Raw genomic sequence first — 22,933 nt, forward strand, 5'->3', positions numbered from 1 at the left:
TAGGACACCTTGAACCTAAAGAGAGACTTTCCTCATCTCTGGTGAAGTGACCATGCTTATTCACCCTGGATTTTCTGCTGGTTAGAGGGGAGGAATCTTGAGATCCTTAATCTTGTCACACTCAAAAAGAATGAGTCACTTACCAAAGAAGTAACTGTATTATTGTTTGAGTACATTTTGAGGTTTGTGTTTTCTGTTCTGTGGCTTCTGAGCCTTTCCACTGCACGCGGATTATCTCTTCACGCTCGTTCTGCCACAAGGGCAAGACGCTTTTGTTTTTTACAAAAGAAAACTGTAATTCCCACTTGACACAGGGCAAAATGTAGAGAGCACAAATAAAAATACATGGAATTCCATCTGAATGCAAGGAGACACTTTTTCACTGTGAGGGTGGTCAAACACAGGAATAGGTTGCCCAGATATGTTGCAGAGCTTCCATCTGTGGAAATATTAAAAAGCTGTCTGGACATGGTCCTGAGCAATCTGTTCTAGCTGGCCTTGCTTGAGCAGGGAGCTTGAACAGGATAACCACCTATTCTGGACCACCAGGACCACCTGGCCTCACCTATTCTGTCATTCTGGGATCCAGGAGTTGCAGATTCCAGAAAATGGTAAAGGCCTTTAGTAGCTTGCAGCCAAGCCCTCTCATTCAGCTTGCTTGGAAGCAGAGTTCCACTGTTTAGGGGGCTGAGTGAAGTGGCATTTTCCTCTAGTTGTAGCCTACCAGTATGATCCATCTCACATCACTTCTGTCAGATCAGGCACTCTCCTTCCCTTTTCTCTGTGTCCTGTGAACACCTACACTTGGAAAACATTCCTGAGAAGCTGGTGTGCTGCTTTCTAATTGGGTCCACTTTTGGAACAGCATCACCTCTTTGCAGCTTCCTCTCCACCTCACTGAAAACTGCTGTTACATGGCAGTATAACTAGTTTTCTTGACAGAGGGATTCATTCCCAAAATGTAGCCTGCGGCCTCTTACAACAACAGCAGTGATACTGCTAGTCATTTACTTTGCTTCCATCAACTTAGCTATGCCATGTCATTCAAGCAGACCTGCAGTGCCTGTAGAATAGTAGGTACCATATGTGTAGGGCCTAGACGTTTCAAAAACAGACAATGGACAGTTTAGCATTCATGCAGAAAGTGTTTTATTGTAGTGAAGTTACAAAGTCTCTCTGCTTCCTGATTCAAGACTCTGCTGAGCCGTAAAAACACATTGCACTTCCAGTCATATTTACAAGATTATAAGGACATCACCTAGTATTTTGGGATTTGTCTTTTTTTTTTTTTTTTTTTTTTTTTTTTTTAATGAACTTGAACTAATTAAAGCTGAAATCCAGAATATTTCCCTACAGGAGTTTTTGGTTTCATTTTTTTTTTGTCCTCCTTCTTTCTTTCTTTCTTTCTTTCTTTCTTTCTTTCTTTCTTCCTTTCTTTTCTTAGCCTATCCAGTTTATTTAAACTAAAACCACTTCAGACCACATGAGGGTTACTTGACACATTGTCATAATGACCGTAGGGTTTTGGTACCTCTAACCCCAGGCTTGGTAGACAACACTAATGCTGGTTAGTGCTCAGATAATTCTCATCACCAACAAGCAGGAAGACAGAATGGCAGCAGGTACAGGAGGTTTATGGAAAAGTACTGAAGTGTCCTTGATGACAGAACAGGTCTTCCCCCTTTAGGATAACTGCCAACCCAATTCTTAATGTAGAAAATCAGCAAAGCATTGCATCACCTGGCACATACATAACAAATGGTATGGAGTCTGTAACCATACAGAACACAAAAAGAAGGTGAGACAGGTTTCGGACCTGCCAACCTTTTAATTGTCCTTTCAGGATACAAATACAACATGGTTTATCATCTACTAACTAGTTTTCCCACACAACAGGTTATGTACAACACACTCGCTTACATTTTTACATAATGATATACAAGTCTTCACCACCACCACCTCTTGTGGTGAAAGAACATAACATGTCAAGCTGACAGACACTTCAGGAAGAAAAAGTTCATGCAGACCTAGCTTATTCTTAGTCTCTTGAAAGTAAAATCTTACAAAGGATGAGAAGATATCTATTTTTACAGTATGTACAGTGCAAAGAGGAAGGATAGGCTTTTTACACGTATGATTCTTTAGCATACTGGATCTGCTCTGCCTCAAAAACTGGCTGGCTGCACCTCCGAGCAATGTACTCAAGTTTGTTCTTTTGACAGGATTCAGACATGGCTCTCAATCGGTAGAGTCCTGGGGTCACAGGTAAATTCACACGGGAGTTTACTCCCACGGTGACACTGAAGGTTTCAGTTTCCACATCAGAATCCTTCGTTGCAGAAACTCTGGCACTGGGTAGATCCCTTAGAGCCATATATGCTGTATCCTGTGCACTGTTGCTGCATGGATGAGGCAGCAGAGCATCCTGGTTTGACACTGCTAATCTCATAGTTTGAACCGTGAGATTGTGGGAGGCAACTTTAGTGGCCAGAGAGTTTTTAACAGCCTCTTCATAAGAGGGTGGTCTTCCAGGATTCCTCTGGTCTACCTCTCTGAACACTTCATCAACCGACCTGAAACGGGGTCTTTGCTGATACTCCACAGGCAATGGTTTGTCATCATTAGGACTGTTCTCCTGGACAATTCTGCAGCAGAACTGATCTTCTTTCTTTGTGAAACTGTCTCTCTGAAAAAAAATGTTTTTTCCAGGCCCCCAACTCCGGGTTTTTATTAGTGTTTTCCTGTGGTTTGCAAAAGAGAATGACATGGAATGTCTTTTGATCTCTCTGATAGGTGTACTGCAGTCTTCGGTGGCCTTGGTGGAAAAGGACTGGGGCCTATTTAAAAAGGTTTTTTTGGGACTAGAGGGTGAAACTACTGGGGAGCTGGTGAAGACTGAGCCATCAGAACTCTCCAGGGAGCAACTGGAGGATGTTTTGGGTAGAGAGTCAGTTGATAAATGTGAAGGTAAGACTGCAAGCCGTTTCTCCAGTGCCTCCAACCCCAGCTGTTTCTGGGGAACCGGAAAATTGTCCTCACTTTTATTTAGCTTCTGTTTCCTTATTGTGCTATCAAGGCAATTCTGGAAGGACAAGTCTGACTCTGAGTACCTCCTATCCATCATGCTGATGTCATTTCTGAAATTAGTCAGTGAAGAGGCAGAGATGTGTGTTGGATGTCTTCTGCTCACAGTAGCATTCCTCCCTTTGCGCTGCTCCATCTCAGAGGTACAGGGGCTGCCTTCAGCTTCGGGATCTGGGCTGTCATAGGCAGAGTCATTCTGACGAGCAGCACATAGCTGTTCTGTAGGGAGAAAGCAGGCATTAGTTTTCACTAACAGGCTGAGGATGAAAGAGAACTATACAGAAAAAAATCCTGCAGAAGAGCACTGCAACAGAGTCTTGAACCCTCTACAAATATCTGTGTTTCCACAGATATATTCACATATCAAATTAAAGAATTCAGCCCAGCAGCCCCAGTCTGTGACATCCCCAGTCCATTTTCATACCTGTGGAGCTGTCTGTGTGCTCTGGTGACTCCTCAGCTGAGGCACAGACAGGGAAAACAATGTCCTCCTCAAATATTTCTGAGCAGTTGTTTATGAGGAACTCCACCAACACTGTCACCTGCACACAGAAAAAGTTCATTTCAGTCAGAAGGGAGGAACAGCTTTGGCCTCGCTGCCCAGAGGACCCATGGGTGACAGTGCTCACTGTGTGCCTCTTGCCCTCTGCATGCAAAGTATCCAGGAACTGTGCTGGGACTTAGGGGACTGTGGGGCAGCTGCTGCTTTTGCTCAGAGGAGGCAAAATGAGGGGCAGTCTGGCCCATCACATCACAGGCTGAGGGCTACCCTTGATATCCAGGGGTGCTGTTCTGTTGAGCTTTTGCAATCGCAGTGGGATCCCTATGGATGGTTCTGAGCTGCCCCAAAGGGAGTGGCTGCTTGGTCAGTTCAAGATACCTTGTCATTCATCTCCTTCTGTACTTCCAGTGGCAGCGTGCTGTCCGTCTCTGGGCTCAGCATATTTGGGCCAACACAGATGGCCAGGTTGCTGGAGTCCATCCTGTTGGTCTCAGCATTTTGGCTGATGTGGTGGAGCAGAGAGAGCAAGTGCTTGAGCAAGACGAGGTTTGGTTTAGGCAGTTTGTCAGCCACCCTGCATGAACAGAAACAAAATGTGACATTAATTGATGGTGCAGTGGCTTCTGCTTCTCTATTTCAACATGACTCAATTAAACTCAGACAGACAACCTTCCTTTAGAAGGAGTCATGTGTGTGTTTTATTCACTGCTTAGGAGAAGTATCATTCATAAATCCCCAACCACAGCTGAGAATGTGGTTAATTACAAAATTTTTAATTATGAGGTCTTGACTGAAGGGCACCATTGCAGCAGCCCATGTCCTTGAGTAGACTTTACTGCCAGAAGATGTGAAAGGTCCACATCAGTGCCTGTCCCACAGCACCATGACTGTTAGCTGAGACACTGCAGCCTCTGCCCTCTTCCTAAGCTGGTTGTTTCATAGAGCAATCTCAAAAAAGTTCAGGAAATGCTGCTGCTGGAGCCCTCTAAACCAAGCCCCATGGAGCAATAGCAAGCTGATATAAATGACAGGCTTTTAAATGAGACTCTTAATTCCGAAAGACATCGTTGGCCTCTACCAGCCACTCCATCATATTGGTTCTGGTTGCAAAACTTCCTGGTTGAAAAACTTACTCTTTCAATTCTTCAATTTTTTCCTGCTTGCTTGGCTTCTCCAGAGCTTGCATCCACTTCTCATAGAGGTCAGCTGACAGGAGTTTGGAGGGAATATTTCGGAGAAAGTCCTGCAAGGCCAAGAAATTTACATGAAGCTTTGACACTATCTCTGAGGACAGAGGGAGCATTACTGTCACATGGGCTCTCTGAGAGGCAGGTTGACTTGAGCAGTACAATACACAGGTGCACTTGCACTTGTGTGGTAACAGGAACCAGCTTTCAGCTGCTCTTTGTTCACCCAAAAATCTCACTATTCCTCCCTGGGAGGATGCTGAGGAGGAGGACAAAGTGAGTTTCCTCTGGGCATGCAGGAAATCAGCAGCACAACTAGGTCTGAAAATCAGGTGGAAAAGGAAAATTCCAAACTTTCCTAAGCCTGAAACATTTAGTCTGGCTTTGTTCTGGCTTTAGTTTGGAGTCCCACCTAGGTCAGCTCTGGGCACTAGAGTGGGCCTGTGCAGATTAGCAATGTCCTCCCACCAATGTAGCTCAGAGTTGCTCACCTTCAAAACCACTGCCAGCAGGTGCACAGATTTGCTTTTCAAATCCACGTTGCTGCCTTTGTTGAGGTCCTCCTTCAGTTCTTTTCGTGCTTTCTCATTGGCAGCTTTTCTGAATATCCCTTCAGAGAAAGGTCCTTTCATATACAATATAGCTAGGAGATCCTTCAGGGAAAAAAATCAAACAGAAATGAGAGAACAGTTACTTGGGTGCAGGAAGGTCCTTTAGCAGGACATTTCTTTAGAAACAGAAGAAAAATTGTCCAGATGTACATTGTGCTCTGATTAGTTCAGTATCTAGTTCCTGCTCCAAGTAGATTACATAGGCAAGAGCCTGATTTTCCCACAGTCCACCCTCTTTTTGAACTGATGAATTCCACTAACTTCAGTAGAGTCATCCTTGCTTCCTTCCATAAGGAAATAAAGGGATGGCTTAAGTCTTAGTTCAAATCCCTTCCCTCACAAGCCAGGCAAATATTGCTTGTAAGAGACCAATGCCTGTTATTGGGAGAGCCAATTCAGTGGCAGAACTGTTACAAGACCGTTTTTATCCAGAAGACAGTGTTTAGGTATTTGTTGGTGGCAGTCCATAGCTGTACACTTTTTTCAGGGAAATACAAAAATCCTTGGAAGTTTATGCTGCTGAAAGATTTATTTAAATTACTGCTGTAGGATCACAGAAGTTTATACTAAGGAGCAGATCTTCATCTCCTATTCCTGGTCCTGGTTTGTCTGAGTTACTTGCAGTGAAATCTGAGTGGGCTCAGCAAAACCCATAGACCTGACCCTTTGTACATTTGGGATGGGCCCTGAGCTTATCAGGAGTGGGTGTGGAACGGAAACACCAAAATCACTCATTTCCTGGGTGCTGCAGCACAAGTACTGGTGATCCTGCCTCCCAGTGAAGTCAGAGTTATGGTAACTGTATCCCCATACTTCCTTACCTGGACTGGCTGGGGCAGTGTGTCATCTTCTCCACAGATAATTGCCAGAGGCTGGCCAAACAGAGTGATTTTGGCACCCAAGTCTAGCTGCCCTGGGGAATTTCCATTGGTAAAGCTTCGTCTCAGAGTAAATGATTGCGATATCAACTTCTTTCTTTTCTTTGTTCCATCTGCTGCAAGCAAAAGGAAAGCAAAAAATGGATTAAAAAAACCCAAACCCTGACAGAGCACTATATGGTCTTTCATCTGTGTGTAGTGCAGAGATGTATGTTGAAACAACTCAAACTAAATGGGGAGAAGCTTAAAGACAACTAAGCGGTTACTAGGGAAACAACTACCTAAACTGTAAAACTGTGCCCATCCCTCTAAGGCCACCACCTTTCCTGTTTTGGGTTGGGTGTTTTTTTCATTCTCGTCACTGTTTCTTCTTAGAGAGTGGGAACATACAAGGCACAGAAATAGCATTTATAGAGATTTTTGATATTTCAGTGGCTTCTGTGATAACTTTGAGGCAGATATGCCACTTGGGCAGCTGGCAATGACAGCAATTTTCACTACATGGTCTGACTGTGACCCAGACGTAGGGCAAGAGTGGAAATAGGGGCTCCTGCTTTTTGGCTTCTTTTACAGCCTGAAATAAAAACACATTGCTCCACCTCTGCCAGCTTTGGAGCCAGCTCTAACAACAGTGTCCTTCTAGAGCTAGTCCTTGCCCCCTGCCAGCCTGCCAGTGGAAGGTGATACTTGCTCCAGAGGATGGCAGCATCACAGTAGTGCCTCACTGGCTTCAGGGTCAGAAATCTCTTAGCGTGGGTTTTGCATCTGCTTCATTAAGAGGAGGGCACGATAAGAATTTAGAGATGGTAGTTGTATTGCGGTAGGGTGTGCCTTTTTTTCCCTTTTGGAAACAGTGAGAGAAAGATCCTTTTGATGGAAAGCTTTCTAAAAGATTTGCCTTCTGCAAATTTCCAATAATGTGCCTTCTACTCCAAAATGACATTGTCTTATGCAGATGAGAAATTCTCAGGACCTGTCTTTGTGGCTTAGCACAAGTAAGGAGGGGTTAAAAACTATGAGAAAGTCACTTAACATTATAGTGTCATATAAAACGTTAGCTTCTGATACTTCTGAAAGCTGATCTGATATGATGGTGTGCTCCAAATCTGACCCTGCCCTGCTAATGGTCTCCTCTGGGTTGTTTACAGGTTGCTGAGGTTTTGCATGGTGAGAAAAAACAAGTGCTGTTGCTGCTGCCAGGAGGGTTTGTTTGCTCTGGTGAGCAACAGCTGGTAGCAGTACTCTACTTGGTTCCAGTGCCACACCTCAGTGGGGATGCTCGAGTGAGAAAGAAACACATTAATTCCCATCGCTGCCAGGGAACACACTGAAGCAGCTCTAAGGACCAGGGGACAGGGATGCAAGACCTCTGTCACTCAGCACTGTCACCTCTGCCACTGAGCATAAGGCAAAGAAGTAATCTGCAAGCGAGTGGCACTCCAGGGCTTAAGCCCTGTCCTGGATGTGGGCTATGGATTACTCTCAGGGAGGGGAAGTGGGCAGTTTTGGGTGGTTTTGCACAAGTGCTGGCTTGCAAGCATTATATAAGAAGGCAGTTCCTCAGTTTGTTTTTAAAACTCACCAGTTGAGAGGCAAAGTCTGTCTTCAGCATCTGCTGGGACCAACGGGGAACATTGCTTGGCATCAGCCTGCAAAAAGCATGTTAGGGTTAACAGACCTGCCACCAGTAGCAAGGGGCACCAGCGAATTGCTGAAGCTCCTCATAAATCTGCGGGAGGCTCCAGAGAATAACCAGAGCAAGCCCAACACCTGTTGAAGGGGTGCCTCAGTCCAGGATTGACAGTGCTTCACTGCCAAATAGAGGGGTCTGAGGTAAACCCTGCAGCAGCCACCCCAGTCATGCCCGGCAGGTCACAACTCTGTGCTCTTTCAGGCTGCGCGTTTGATCCAGAGAAGCAACAGCTGGACACAGCCTGCTCTTTTGTGTTCTCCCCTGGCACTGGAAATTTCCTCCCAAACTCCCCCAGGGAGCCTTGATGGCTTTGAGGACTGAAAGATTCCTGAGCAGAGCTCCTCGGGAGCCAAGGGAATGCACTGACTGTCCCCAGCGATGCCCAGCTCCTGCTCAGTGCTGCACAGCGCTGCCTTTGAAGAGCTCTACCCGCTCGTGGGTGAGGGTAGGCAGCCGCCAGCTCTTAGAGGGGCCACCCCCACTTTGCTAAGATATCTCACACCAGTACCCAAGAAAGAGCCGGGAAAATGTAGGGGCTGCTTACCTCTGACTGGCACTCAATCAGACTCTCCATGTTCCCAGCATTTAGTGTCTTTGACTAGGCAAGAAAACAAAGACACTGTGAGTAATTTAATGGTATGGTTTAGAAATCAGAGCTTTTCAAAATCACTCTGTTGACAGAGCTGAAACAATTAAGACACTCACAGTATTACAGCTGCTAAACACTTTCATTAGGAGTTTGACTGGGGGAGCTCTGGACACTCTGGTTTCCTTCAATCTTTTTGTTTGCCTGTTTATTGAACAGAGAATGGACAAAGAAAGAGCTTTGTAAAACTGCACCCTTCTTGTCTTTCTCCCCTGAAAGCCAATCTAGCATGTATGATCCTGAACCAGCAAGATCTACCACACAAGTAAACCATAAAGCCCTTCTCTGGAAGGATGCTCAGCCTTGCTGCCCTAACTGCCTCTTGATTAAAACAAAATAAAAGCAGCTTTCCATTTTTAATTCATGCAAAAAATGAGCAAATGGTGACAGCTACATATGGTCCTTAATCTGCAAATACGAGGCTAAGAGACGCGGTCAGCTCTGCCCACGAGCTACACTTAGCAGTGGGCACACCTCTCCCACATCTGTATTTTTGTACAGCTCTGTACAGCTGCATCTGAAGCCCCTCTGCTGACTTCATCCAGTGTCACAGATTTTATCTCAGTCAGTACTTACCCAAGGAGTGAGTCCAGCCAGAGCTCCTTTACCTCCCGTGAACTGCAGAGGAAAGGAGAAACAGCATCACTTCCCACTGCTGCTAATCCTTTGGACGGAGGCAGGCAACTAAACAGTCTATACCACGTGTGCTGCCTTATATATGCAGAAGGGGCAGGTGGAAATTCACAGACAGGAAGAAGCATCATTGGGCAGGACAGAGACGCTACAAAATTTCTGGCTTCCTCTTTCCTTTTGTGGGAGCTACCTTTTTTTTCCTTAAAGAAAAAAAAAATGCAGCTCTGGTAGCTGTTATGGGTGGAAAAGATGAGACACTCACCAGGTAAAGGTTCCAACTCTCATCACCAGCTAGAGGTGGGATGTGCAGAGGGGGCTGCAGTGTGGGCAGGTTCTCCTTACAGTCAAAGAGCAGTGGGTACAGTCATTCCTTTGACTGCTCAGAGACATGAGATTTGGCAGTTCAAAGCAGCACCACCAAGTCAAGTTACGCTAAGTTAAAGTCATAGAGGAGTGGAATAGACAAGATTCGGGGAAATGTTTTTGTATATTTTTCTAAAAGCTAATGGCAACAGTTTACTGTCTGCAAGATGTAGAAACAGACTTTGCCAGTGCTAAGTAGTTCTTCACAATCTAAGCACTGCACTTCTATAGAAGAAGTGGCACTATGTAATAATTTAGTAATGTATGACAATATGTAATATAAAGTCTTGCTTAAAATATGTCTTGTTAAGAACTATGTGTCCACGTATTAAACTTTAATTCAGCTGAAGAGATAAAAATATCCAGGAAAGATCTCTCTGCTCTCCATGTAGTTTTTCAGGATCTGTTGCTAACTGCCCCCAGCCTGGGCACATCAGGAATATAGTACTCGCTCTACCAGGCTATTATGAAAATTCATCAATGTTTGATGTTAAATGCATGATATTAGTTCTTTTGATTTATTGACCAAGGCAAATTACAAACCTCTTCTGGGTGCCAGTCTTTTAAACTTGTGAAAAAGAGGAGTTAAAGCTGAGTCAAATGGTAGGGAATTCTTCAGCAGTGGATTTGGGTATAAAGCCCACTTGTGAAACTGGTTTTTCTGCTGCTTCCCCCATGGATGCTCCATTTCACATGTGCAGAGGGTGGGGCTGTGTCTTAACACAGTTCTTTGCAGATGCACGTAATGGCTACATCCGCTGCTGAATTTACCCTGAAAGCCATTCTTTGCTTAACCACATCAGACCTGGCCTGTGTAGTACTGACCCTGTCTCATGCAAAACACAAAGGTGATCTCAGCTTGACTCTGGCAGAAATCCAAAGTGCAAAATTTACTTTTGGTTAGATAGAGATGTGTCCAGAAGGGCAAAAGGAGAGCCACTCTGCTTTTTTTTTTTTTTTTAGGGAGGGGAGTTACTGTAGAAGACCTTTCAAGTCCTCCTGAGGTCTATCATTTCCATGCTTCTGTAGAGACAGTGGTCTGTAGACTGGAAACTTAGTAGAATCTCAATCAATTACTCTGCAGCCCTGTGCATTTACCACTGATCTTTTACTCACTGCTGATTTTTTTGTTAATTATCTGTCCCATGATATCTGTCATTTCCCTACTAAATTCCATGGGCTGATGCATGTGGTTGCAGAAATACTGTCATCCTGCATCACTTTTTTCTGAGAATTTCTTATGAGGCTGCTTGGCAGCTGCCGCACTGCTGCTGCTATTCCCAGCGGGATTCCTGGGACAAGGAGCATCTATTTTTCACTACATCTGTTAAATGTATATCCAAACATACTTGTCTGTTAAGTATCTCAGAGGCTTAAGGGACCTATGGACTTCAGTTCTGCCTTGCCCTCAATTCCAGCACTGTACACAGATGTATTTCTGACCTCAGTCTGTTGCATGACTAAGACACAGGGTTTGATCTGGAAAATGTGTGACTTGTGAAGAAAATGTGAGTTTAATGGGTGGTGATTAGGCAGGCCAGAAGCTTAAATTACAGTTAGGCCACAGCTGTACACAGGGCATAATGCTTTGAGTTTCCCAGGAAAAGATACAGTAATGGGTGGTGTGTTGATAGCACATCACCAGACTGTGCATTGGCACACACTGCTGTTTCTTTATCAAATTAGTTCTAATCCATTAACAATTGTGGGGATATAATGGCCATTGTATGTGGAAGATGTGTGTGTATAGGTCCACCCATATGGAAAACAATTTGATTTTTTTTACCCTTCTGATAGCATTCTTTTTTTAATAGCTCTTTTATGGTATGTATCACAAACACTTAATTTGTGCCAAAATTGTTTTAAAGCAGCTTATTTTATTACAAACAAGCATGCCCCATGTGACTAGCAGGCATCCTAAAAAGCAATGGTTTGGTGAAGTAATTGTATGGCAACACAGAGGGAATCTTGACTGTTTTTCTGAAAAGCAGTAAGCAAGTATATGCTGGCTCCTGCCAAGCACTGCAGAGCTGTGTGCAGGGTCCCAGGGTCAGAAGAGCTGCCCTCACACCTACCAGCCAGAGCAGCTTCACAGCTTCCTCCATCAGTGTGGAAAGGGTAAACACAGATGTAGCACCCAAAGCCAATCTCCACACTGCATATTAACAGAAAAGGCCTGTCCTATGGGGCTTTTACAAATGAAATTCCCTTACATGAACAGCTTCTCCAAGATCTTTACCACCCTCTACCAAAGCTCTGCTTTGCTTTGCACTTGAAATCTTTGCTGTGGTCTGATCCTCTCTCAGTTTGGTACAGATCTTACACCATGATGCTTCAGAGCAATGTTTCTTGTCCCACAGCCACTGCCCTGGGCAAGCAGAATAGATGGCAGGTGGCTTGGGCACACCTGGAGCTGTTTGCAGGTTATGTATTACTCCCAATCCATCACTAAGTGAATGCACTCTCCTTCAAAGACATGGGATGTTCACACAAAGATCAGGGCATGGCAGAGAGGGTGGACTTGCAAGGGTTTTGTAGGAACTGTGTAGAAGCCTTTGTAGAAGCTCTTTCCTGTATGTCAGGTTGCTTCCCTCAGTTCTGCTGAAGTGCTTTACATTCACTGGAGGGAAAGCAGGAACAGAGAGGTCCTGCAGAGCAGTCAACCCTGGATAGATTCAAACCTCTCAAGACTAGGTTTGCTCCTCAAGATGTGAAGGATTTTCCTTATAGAATCCAGGACATCAGTTTGATGCCTCTGCTTCCCCCTGGTCCCAGACAGCCCCTTTCTTCTCTGAGACCATAGTTGATTTTGTGCTCCACTCCCAATCACTTTGCCCAACCAATTTTTGAAGAGAGGGCTTATATAGCACTTGCTGTCAACACGGACCAAATGGTGATTTTCCCCTTTGTGTGAGTTCCAGTCAAGCTAGGCTTTTTCTCCTCTTACACTGTGGCTCAGTGAAGAGCAGCATCAGCTGGCATGAGAAAGGAATCAGTAGCTGACAGCAAACAAAGGAACAAAAGAATAAACCTACTGTGACTGGAGAGTGACTGTTTTCTTCCCTCCTCATCAAACCACAAATGGGAAAAACCCAGCCACAGCTCACTTTTATTTATTTCTATTACTCTTGCAAATGTTTGACAAAGTAGCTTCTAGAAACGAAGGTTTGTGTGAATGAATCCTGAAGCCCAGCTTTGCCATGTTGTACCAGCAAGGAGGCAGCAGGAGTGTAGCTGTGAGAAGGGTACAGCAGGATGCGCCTGGAGCAGTGACTCTTTCAAGTCCATATAGAGCAGAAAGAGCCTTCAGCAGTGCCTCTCCACGTGAAAAAGGGATTGTATTCCAGTTTTGTCTTCATTGCCACAGCTTCAGTCTCCCCAGGGAACAAAAGGAACATTTACCAAAATAAGGAAAGCAATTATGCCCAAGTCAGAGGTTGTTGGGTTGGTTGTTTTTTTCAGAAAGGAAAGCTCTGTACAATCTGTCCATGGACTCCAGGAACAGGCTGGTAAGTGGGTTCCTGGTAAGAGGTCACATTTATACATGCCTTCTGAAGGCAGCTCTGATTTCCTACCACTCGCTCTCCAGAGTGTGTTATGGATTGCAGAGGCACAGTTCAGGGTTTGATTACAGAAAAGAGGATGGACGGAGCTTTGATCAGACCAATCCCTACCTCCTACCTGTAACAGTTCAGAATGAGATCCATCAACCCTGCTGGTGCTGAACTCCTGCAGGAGTCAGGTGGAACCTGGGCTCATACTAACCCTGCCTTTGGAAAGTGAAACTCACTGTCAGTTTTTCCCAGCTCTGTTCAGCTGACTTCTATCCTGAGTTAGATATCAAGGTTAGATTGTAGTGTGGGTTAGATTGCACCACCCTTCTACGCACTGTGTTACTATTGCACAGGAAATAGTTAAAAATAAAAAATAGCACCATAAATACAGACAAAGGTGTATTCTGTGTCCTTCCCATGACACTCTTTTGGTTACATTTGCTTTGCAGGATGTTTTGTTTATTCTTTCATGGGTGCTTTCCCCAAGACTAAATTGGCAGCTCTAAAGACTTTTACTCATCTTCAGGTGACTGGTTCCAGTAGGTGTTTTTTTAGCTGTGGAGAACAGGTGCATATGGGACATTTTTCTGAAGGGTCTGTGCTGCTGTTCAGCTCTGTCTGAATGGGAATTACTCATTCCTTGGGCTTCCTGAGGTGGCCAGCATAAAGGCATCAGGGAATTGAAGTTGCCCATCATTTCTGACTGAGCAGATGTAGATCTAAACCTTTGCTTGCTTACAAAATGGTCATAGAGAATATGTATACTTCAGTCTGATGCCTGTTCTTCTCAAGATTTCTGGTTGAAGGTACTCAAAAAATATTGGAAAAGCGAGACACTCACTTTTTTTGTTACTCCAGCAGGTTTCTCACTTATTTTGCTTCTTTATGTTGTTCATTCCCAAATCAGAAACTGAGATGGGACTTTTCTGCCAAGTTCATTTGCTCTCAGGGACAGATTATGCTTCTTAATGATACAGAGACGTGTGAGTCTTGATTTTGCTTTTCAGGATTAATACAAATGTTTTCTTTTTGATTCTTTTTCTTTTAATGTTGGCTTGTAGTTCTCCTGTTTCTGCACCTTTTGTTTGGCTTTGAATTTCAGCATCAAAATTATCTCAGATCTCAACATTAGAATCAGGGGAAACCAGAGATAACCTGGTTCTCACATTGAATTCTAACTTGCGTGTGATTTTCAAGCAGAAGTCATCTCACTTTCACAAAAAATATGATCTGTAGACTGGCCTAGGGGCCAGTCTGGAATAAGACTGAGAAAACTTGGCCTGAGAGTAATTTTGGGTTTCACTGTGTATGTGAGGAATAACCAGAAGTAGTTGGATTTTCCCCATTGTTTGTCTCCACTTGGCCTCCTCCAAGCCCCAGTGGTATGATGGAAACATCCCCAAACTCTTCATCATAGTGTTGCCCTTGTGAGTTTACCATTCCTCTGTTGTACCTACTTCCTAAGTAATAAGTAGAACTGCTAGTAACCAGGTTCTCATCACCACTAAGTTAACCAAGAATAAGAACTTTTATGACCACACGCCTAGATTCCATCCTCCAGGCAAAAGTAGTGTCAGGCAAAACAAATCTTTCCAGGCACAACTCTGCTGACTACAGTTAAACTCCCCTGAGAACATCTGACCCCATACTTGGGGAGGGTTGCTTGCTGTCATGTGCTGTCCTTATGCATGCACATCCACACACAGCAAAATAAAATGTTCTTCTGTGAAGCTTTGGCCACCCATCAAAATCAAGATGATAAATTCAAAACAAACATCTCCATATTAGCTGGTGATTGCCATATTGTTGCTACTAGCAACAGCAGCCCTGTTAGTGTTTTATATAAACACTCCACTTCTGTATTGCTGTCCTGTTTTAAAGCATGACTACCTTATGAGGATTTCTGAAAGCAAATGCTTCTTATGGCATGGGCTCTGCCTCCTGCTGCAGGGCATCACAAGGTCCCTGGGCAAACGGGCCCGTGGCTGCTGCTGCAGAAGGGACATGCGGAGTATGGAGGGGCACCGTAGGGTAGGGCACCAGCTCCGACCGCCACAGCTGGAGGGCACCAAGGGCTGCCACACCTGGAACCAGGGCAGCCAGGTCCTCACTCTCACATTTGCAAAAGCACAGTGACACTTCCAGGCCAGGAATAAGAGAGGAATTCCCACCCTCCAGGGCATGCAGGACCTGGGATCACCTCCTAGTGAGAGTAGGGTCAAGGGAAGAAAAAATGCTTTTCAGGTTGAGTTCTGCTGTTTGACTCATTACTGGAGAGGGCTCAACCAGAACCGCCAGGCTGTTCTCTTCAGGCTTGCATTCCTGCAAAGCTGGCCATTAATTTATGCTGCTGACATGCAGACCAGGTGCTGTTATGGCTGCCTTTGCTTATTCCACTTGTGTGTGCCTGCTCTAAATCCTGCATTTGCCTTCAGACATGCAGTCACTGCACAGAAATGACAGTAAAGAGTATGTAGAGAAGGTACCCTGCATGCCACAGTGCCCATTTCCCTGATCAGTGGTGGCTGAGGCTTGAAAAGAAGAATTTGTTCTCCATTTCCACTTCCTTTTAAAGGTTTGTTTGGGCTTTGTTTGGGCTTTTTTTGGGCTTTACCTTTTCTCCCATCTATCAGATGAGTATGTTTCTTTCAGATTTTTCAATCTGAAAACAGTTGCTGTGTGTGGTATTACAGTCATGAACTGTCTTAGAATGAGCAAAGCAAATTTGCTAGGGGAGGATATATCTTTGACCAGGCTAGCTGATACAGGTGCAAAACCTTCCTCAGGTCTGAAAAGAAATGCCTGTCCTCACTCTAAGGACAAGTTGAGAAGAAATGCTATGAATTTTACTAGATCCTTTTATCAGTTATATGGTTACTTGCTGAGATAAGATTAGGTGCCCCAGAAGTACCTCAGGAAGTGTCTTTTCAAAGAGAGATGGAATCCTCTTACCTTTGGGCACCATAAGATCTAAAAATTCTAAGCCAAAAGATGTACAGTTCAGCAACTGCTGTAACATTGTGTAAACCAAAGACCATATTTCTACAGAGTCTTAGTACTGCTTGTGCAACACTGCGAACCAATCTTTTTCTCATATAACTTAATTAAATTTAATATTCAGAGAGTAAAAATGAACACTCATTATCCTCCAAGTTATGCCAAAACTAACATGCTAGTACATTTTTAAGGGTGTCCTACTTCCATTTAGTATGTAGCAAGGCAAAGTGGCTATTCCTACTGCATTATACACAGATCCTCAAGAGTGAATCTTTCAAACTTAACCCCCTGGAATTATTATAGCTCTAAATCAGTCCTATCCAATGCTATACTCAGCACAAAAATGTTTCCTAAAATCAGGCACTGAAATACAGCATATCTCTGTAATTTACTCCCATCTGCGCTATCTTAGGGATAGGCTGTTGGAAGAGAGAGTTTGGGGGGCTTTTGTTACACCCCAGTGGTTGTCCCTTCTCCCTGCAACATTTCTGGTTGCTTCCAGAACGAAGCATTCCCACAGTTTTCTTGGATGAGAGTGTGCTGCAATGTAAACTTGTCATAACTGTGAGACTGACATGAATAAACAATGCAGATAATACTTCTGTTCTGACCTTAAAGGAAAAGTCCTAGTGAACGTCACAAGTATGGAAAAAAAAATCATTGTTTTAACAATTGAACAGGCTTCCTCAGCGCTCAGTAATCAAACAGGAGACAACCTATGACACAGGAACCCCCCTATTAGGGAATTTTCAGACTAACCAAAGACTCTAATTGTATTTTTGTGTTAGGATTTTGTGTGTGAACTCCAGAAGATGCTTCAGTTTGCCCTTCGATTTTCCACACAACATCTGAAAGATAGCCTGCCTTCTTTCTGCCTCAGTTTCTCATGAATAACATGCTGAAAATAATAGGTCACTGCCAGGCATAACATGCTTTGGTATCTTTTGGTGAAAACTGGAACATACAGGACAACCCCATATGTGCCATGTAGCAAAGAGAAGTCCTTAATTTTAGCCTTAATGACAAACCTTTGACAAATTAAAGCATTTTTTAAGTGCATCGCCCATGAGGAAAATATGCTACTTTCCTGGGCATTATTTGTGTACCTCCAAGGTCTTTACAGTTCTACTTACAGTAGAATCAAAATGCAGCACATTTCTGGCCACATCCGATACTCACTTATTTTAAGCATGCAGCTTGTCAGGATAATATATGATAATGTGACAATTAAATAACCACTCAATATGGCAACTGAACTATCCATTTTATCTAGATTCTGTAAAAAAAGTGGTTTTGAGCATGAACTCCTCTTCCTTTTCCTGACCTCTAGGAAGGGATTTGACATGGAGACTCCAGCATGGTCACAGCAGAGGCTATGCTTCAAACAAGTGGGGCTGACAGTGGGAAATGGTGTCACCCAATATCTACATGCTCTTCAAGGGGTTACTTCCTTCACCGTGAGCTTGGGAAGGGCTACACAGCACTGAAGTAATTGCAACTGCTGTGTACCTTCAGGCTCCTAAGGAGATTCTTGCCTTGTATTTTCAACATAGAATAAGTGCTGAAAGTAAGAGGTAGCTGCCAATTTCATAAACTTTGTATTTAATCTTCCAAAAAACCACTGGGATAGTGACTGGAGGGATGTGTGTATGGTGGTTGACTTCTTGCTCTATATCCCAACAACAAACCAGAGAACATTCCTTTCCACCACTGTGACACAATCTGTGTGAATGCTGAGATGTTTGGTGTGTCAAAGTACTTGAATCAGTTCATCACTTTTCACCAAAATGTTTAGACAAATGTTTAGTTGAATGCACTGAAGTGTGAACTGAATACTTTTGGTTCCAAAAGAGAAATCACTGCTTTATCCTTGTAATTTATAGGTTTGCCCCTTTCCTCTACTCTCATCTCAAGCAAGTGAAAATCAATGGAATTTGGATTTATGTATCACTTCAGCTTGAAATTCCCCTCTTTCATTTTCAGTACACTGGAGTACCTGGTCCAGAGGCAAAGGCCCATTTTATGCCCCAAATATTACTTGTTTTAACTAATGGCAACAATATCCTTTCTTTGGTCAACAAGCAATTTTTGCTTAGCTTACCTTAGAGAATTTTGGCTGAGGTTTGGCCAGTATTCTGTGTAGATAAGGTGATTTTAATGAAAATAAGGGAAAAAAGATGCTCGTATTTTCCAGTTTCATTTCTAAATGCTGAATTATGTTGTACTGATTAAAAAAAAATCCACACGTTTCATCAGTTGAAAGTAGTTTGCTTAATTTCTGATACAGAGCTAATTCTAGAAAAGGGAATTACAGTCAGAGACTGTGGTTGTTCTTTCATCTTCCTTCTCTTTTTTCCTTCTTTATTATTATTGCTTAGCAGGTCCTAGTTTTAGTTCCTCAAAATTCAGGTTTCGTTCATTCTCCTTTTCTCAATGTGCAAGATAACACTAGTTTTGCAGAATTAATTTTCCCACCAAAAATGCCTTCCCTCACAGTGGTTTGTGTGGCTGTTTCTGTATCCATGTAGGTATAACTGAATAGGGCCTGATTCCTGCAGCCTGGCTCTCCATGCACCCCAAATTTAAAACACCACCATCCTGTTTAGGTGGTGTTCAAAATTAAACAGTGATAAGTTGCTACAAAAAATCGGAAAAAAATCCCAGGCCTTTGGTTTTGGATTGTGTCTTGTGAGAGAACACCTATAAAAGCCTGCTGTCATGAAATATTCTGTTACTTTTAATAAAAATGTCTGTCCTCAAAATGGGAATTTCCATTAGAAACCACAGACTGGTGATTTCACAATAATAAATATGTATGAGGGATCCACTTTATGTGGTCAAGATATCACCCTCCTCCCTGTTCCTTGGAAGAGAAGAAGGGATGGAAACAGCATATGCCTACTGGTGGGATTTTATCTCCTTTGCCATGACTTGTGCACCATCTGAGCAGGAGGAGGCTGGAGCTGCTCTTGTCAGCTGTGGGCATCCTTGTGTTGGGGAGTTACCACTGAGGGCTCTGGTGAGGAAGTGTAGCCAAGGACCAGATCGTCAAAGATACTTAGGGACCTGTTGCCTTTTTAATCACCACCCTCATTTAAAACAGGAGGTGGGAACATAACTGCTTTGGCAAATTCTGTCTGAGATCAGTGTCAGGGAGAGGACAGGCAGGCTCTTGCAACATGAGGTGTAACTCCTTCCAGTTTTCTCTTCTTTGTGATCGCTTTGCACCGACCATGGCTGGGATAAAACTAACCCCTGCTTGTGCAGCGCTTTTCATTGTGATCCCTTTTATTTTCAATATCAGTGAAAGGACCTACAGAGAGTCTATGTGATGCATTCTCCAAATCATTTCTATAGAAAGCAGATGGTAAAAGCATAAAATCATGACCCAGACTGCACCTGATAATACAGAGGATGGATTTAATATCAGGGTGCTTGCCTGAAATTCCAGATCTGGGGGCACAGAGAGGAAAGGGGTGGATATCAGCATCTAAGTTTTTATTTGAGTTGTCACAGAAATATTGCACAGGAACATTGCAAGGATGGGATTCAGAGACAGGTTGCTCTAAATAGTACTTAAATCAAGTTTTAGTTGATGACTTTAAAAAATGAGTATGATTCAAAGATCTACTCACCAAAATCTTATGAATTAAGAGATTTCATTGTGTCCCTAGTGGAACTCTGCTCTGAATGAACTCTGCCTTGGACTAACTTATAGGGCCACAGTGAGATACCCCTTTAGTGCAATATCCTTTACTGTAAGTGGGTGCTGGATCACTACTATCCTTTGGAATGTCTTCACTGTGGTACCATGTGTATAAACCTTCAACAGGACTTTGACCTGCTAATAATCTTGTGCACAGGCAGAAACCGTTCCTTCTCCACAGACTTGGTGCATTAAAAGGGACACACTTGGCTACAGGAAAATGAGGAAGGTACCATTTTCCTTCATGAGCAGTGCTATAATGCAAAGTGTAAAATATGAATCCTTTAAAGGTTTTGCAAGAATTCAAGAGGTATTTGGATCTTCCCATATAATATGCAACAATAACAAAGGTGTAAAGAAAACCAAGCAATCGTCCTATTGTGTTGGCTGATTATGGATAACACCACTTGCACATGTCATAGCTGATTTGGACTACAGACTCCCCAACTTCCACTGGGCCTCACACCATTAATGCTGGCTAACCTGATTCCTACTAACCAGCTGTCCTATGGCAGAGTGTGTGTATGCTCACACTTCTCTCAAAACCTCCAGGGATGGTTCCAGTTCAATTTAAGAGCAGCAAGTAACAAATCTTCAATATACCTACTGACTGAGTTCTCTGTAGATGGGGGCTAAATTTATTTTAAGGGGGATTTGATTGTGGTCCCTGTTTTTGCTATGTATGAATCTTAAAATCTTTCATCTGAGCGACCCACAAACCTTCACAGTGTCTTTGCTGTTCAACATAAATACATAGTTTTTATATATAAGTTACAGAGTGATAAAAATACCTTTGCATTATTTTCTTTAAAGTCCACTCAGCTTTTGGGGAGGTAGAAAGTACCAAACATTGTCAAAGACATTTGCAAGCTTGGATTGCCTTGGGAACACTTTGTTTGCCCATCAACAACCAAGTGAAGGAACACTAAAGGCAAAGTTCCCATCAGTACCAATCCAGCAACAACAGCAGCCACCATGCTGAGAACATCTGACAGCTGTCAAATTGGCTGCAACAGAGCAGGGAGGAGGGAGACGGTTTAGTCAGTTGAACAGCTTCCACCTCTGCTGTGGCACATATTGCTCGTGGGCCCATGAGACGGAGAGGCAGCAGTTGATAGAGATGCTGAATGAAGAGATGCTCCTCAGATGCAAATATGCATCTTTATCTTTGAGACAGCAGCTCTCACCTGGTGCAAGCCACCATGACTTAAAATAACAGTGTTCAAGCCCCTCAGCTGGTGCATAGAGGGAGGGCTTGTGGCAAGAACACCTGGGTGACATCTTCGAGGATACAAACATAACAAATAATTATTAGCAAAGACAAAGAATTATTTAACACCTATGCAGGTATAATATTCTTCTACTTTTCTCTCTCATTTCTCTTTTCAGACTGATGGTGAGGTGGAGTAAGAAATCCACATACTAGTGGATGTTACATATAATGAAATGCAGAAGTTGGGTAGATGGAAGAGAGTGCTCAATGAGGAGCAAGCAGCTCTCATCATGCCCATGTCACCCAGCTTGTGCAGTGCCCATAGTTGAGGGCAGGAGTAGCACGGAGGTCAGGGACAGACAGGAAAAGTGACAAGCAGAAGGAACCTGTACTCCAGCTCCTCAGCTATTTACATCTGTTTTTCCACTTGTTTTGCCTTTGGGATACAGATCCAAAGTCACAGTAGAGATTGTCAAAAGGGAAAACATACTAGAAGGGGTCTGTCAGGTTTCTGTAGAGCCACCTGAAGTTACTGAGAAAAAGGTATGCATCATGCTTGCTCTGAATGAGAATGAGAGGGAAAAAAATGGTCTCTGGAAAAGTCGGCTGTCTTTATAAACCCTCAGTGTTCTTTTTTTTTTCCCCTCTCCAGTTGATGGACCCTTTTATACCAAACAAAAGTGGAATGGGAATCTATGACTTTGGTGTGAATGGCTGTCCAGTCATAGCCACCTCCCTGGACTTGGCTTAAGCTGGGTTGCAACTTTTCTTCCATTCAGGTTTATAAACACAGCTAATTTTCCTTGTCAGGGGCTTGGGAGCCCCAGCTTTCAAACTCAGGCTCACAAACAAGAAATGAAAGGATGAAATGAAATGAAATCTGAAATGAAAGGATGCATATGCCTGCACAACAAGAAATAATTTTAAAAAGGGAGGGAGGTTTCCCTCTAATAAAGATGTGGGAAATTACATTAAAGAATTGAAGAAAGAAAGAAGAATTGAAGAAAGATCTCGATTGCCAGGTCAAACTGGGAAGTAACTGGGAAGTGTCCACTTCATGGTTGTATGGGCAAACCAATTTTAGCTGCCTTGACTCCGTGTGCTCCCCTAATGTCTCTCACATGGCTACATAGAATTTTTTTTTCGTATTATCCCTTTCTTATTCTGGATTTGAAATAAATGCATAAGGAGTGGGCTTAAGATAAATATAAATAATATTCTTATCTTTCTTATTTAAAATTTTTAATACATCTCATTGCAACCCATGTGGTGTTTTCTAGCCCATTTTTATTTCTGCAATGAGATATGCAGCTACCTCACAGTAGCTGTGATTGTTTCCCCTCCACACTGTTCAGTTTCTCTTGTCTTTGTCCCATCCAGCCTGAAGTTTGTTTTTTTTTCCCTGGAAATGGATTCCTCACTATACTATTAATTCTCTCATCATTTCCTGGAATAAGTTTTGCAAGAGGGGCAGAAGGGAAGTTACTTCTGCAGATTATGAAGATGTTTTTCTTAGAGGCTCAAGATATCCAAAACCGGACATCACAGAGAATGATGTTGCAATTAAAATTCACTCACTGAATTTAACTTTCGTTTTGCTAGTTTGCAACAAAAGACAGCCAAGTGGCCCAATGTTGCTAGGTCTGTGACTGGCATTGTTTGTCTAGCCTGATTTTCACACTGCTGTTTATTTAAGTGCAACTCTCCTCCCTTCTGGTTTCTTTGGAAATACCTTGGGAAAGTAGAGTTTTGTGCAAACTGAACAGAATTTTCTTCTGAAAACTCGTAAGACTCAGAAACATTTCATGGGACGAGTAAAGTGTTCCTCATCCAGCTCATCATCCTGTGTCTGAAAAGATCATGAAT

General features: G+C 43.2%; 1 protein-coding gene across 3 annotated transcripts in view; it reads right to left on the bottom strand.

The window, feature by feature from the left end:
- Nucleotides 1-1,183: 1,183 nt before the first annotated feature.
- Nucleotides 1,184-22,933, bottom strand: part of TAGAP (T cell activation RhoGTPase activating protein) — a 44,130-nt gene continuing 22,380 nt past the window's right edge. The window contains exons 2-11 of one of the 3 annotated variants that reach the window (XM_051801557.1): nucleotides 9,178-9,219; nucleotides 8,661-8,745; nucleotides 8,500-8,553; nucleotides 7,845-7,911; nucleotides 6,206-6,378; nucleotides 5,265-5,426; nucleotides 4,720-4,829; nucleotides 3,965-4,160; nucleotides 3,509-3,626; nucleotides 1,184-3,303 (exon numbers count right to left, since the gene is read on the bottom strand). In XM_051801557.1, the coding sequence (XP_051657517.1) occupies nucleotides 2,126-3,303; nucleotides 3,509-3,626; nucleotides 3,965-4,160; nucleotides 4,720-4,829; nucleotides 5,265-5,426; nucleotides 6,206-6,378; nucleotides 7,845-7,911; nucleotides 8,500-8,553; nucleotides 8,661-8,687 (2,085 nt within the window). In that variant the 5' untranslated portion in view covers nucleotides 8,688-8,745; nucleotides 9,178-9,219 and the 3' untranslated portion in view covers nucleotides 1,184-2,125. Of the gene's footprint in view, nucleotides 3,304-3,508; nucleotides 3,627-3,964; nucleotides 4,161-4,719; nucleotides 4,830-5,264; nucleotides 5,427-6,205; nucleotides 6,379-7,844; nucleotides 7,912-8,499; nucleotides 8,554-8,660; nucleotides 8,746-9,177; nucleotides 9,373-22,933 lie in introns of those variants that run through there. The other 2 variants (XM_051801556.1, XM_051801555.1) reach the window with 2 other exon arrangements.

This window comes from Manacus candei, unplaced genomic scaffold (assembly GCF_025592945.1).
Source record: "Manacus candei isolate 608988 ecotype Guabito, Panama unplaced genomic scaffold, ASM2559294v1 h1tg000052l, whole genome shotgun sequence".
Classification (NCBI taxonomy): domain Eukaryota; kingdom Metazoa; phylum Chordata; class Aves; order Passeriformes; family Pipridae; genus Manacus; species Manacus candei.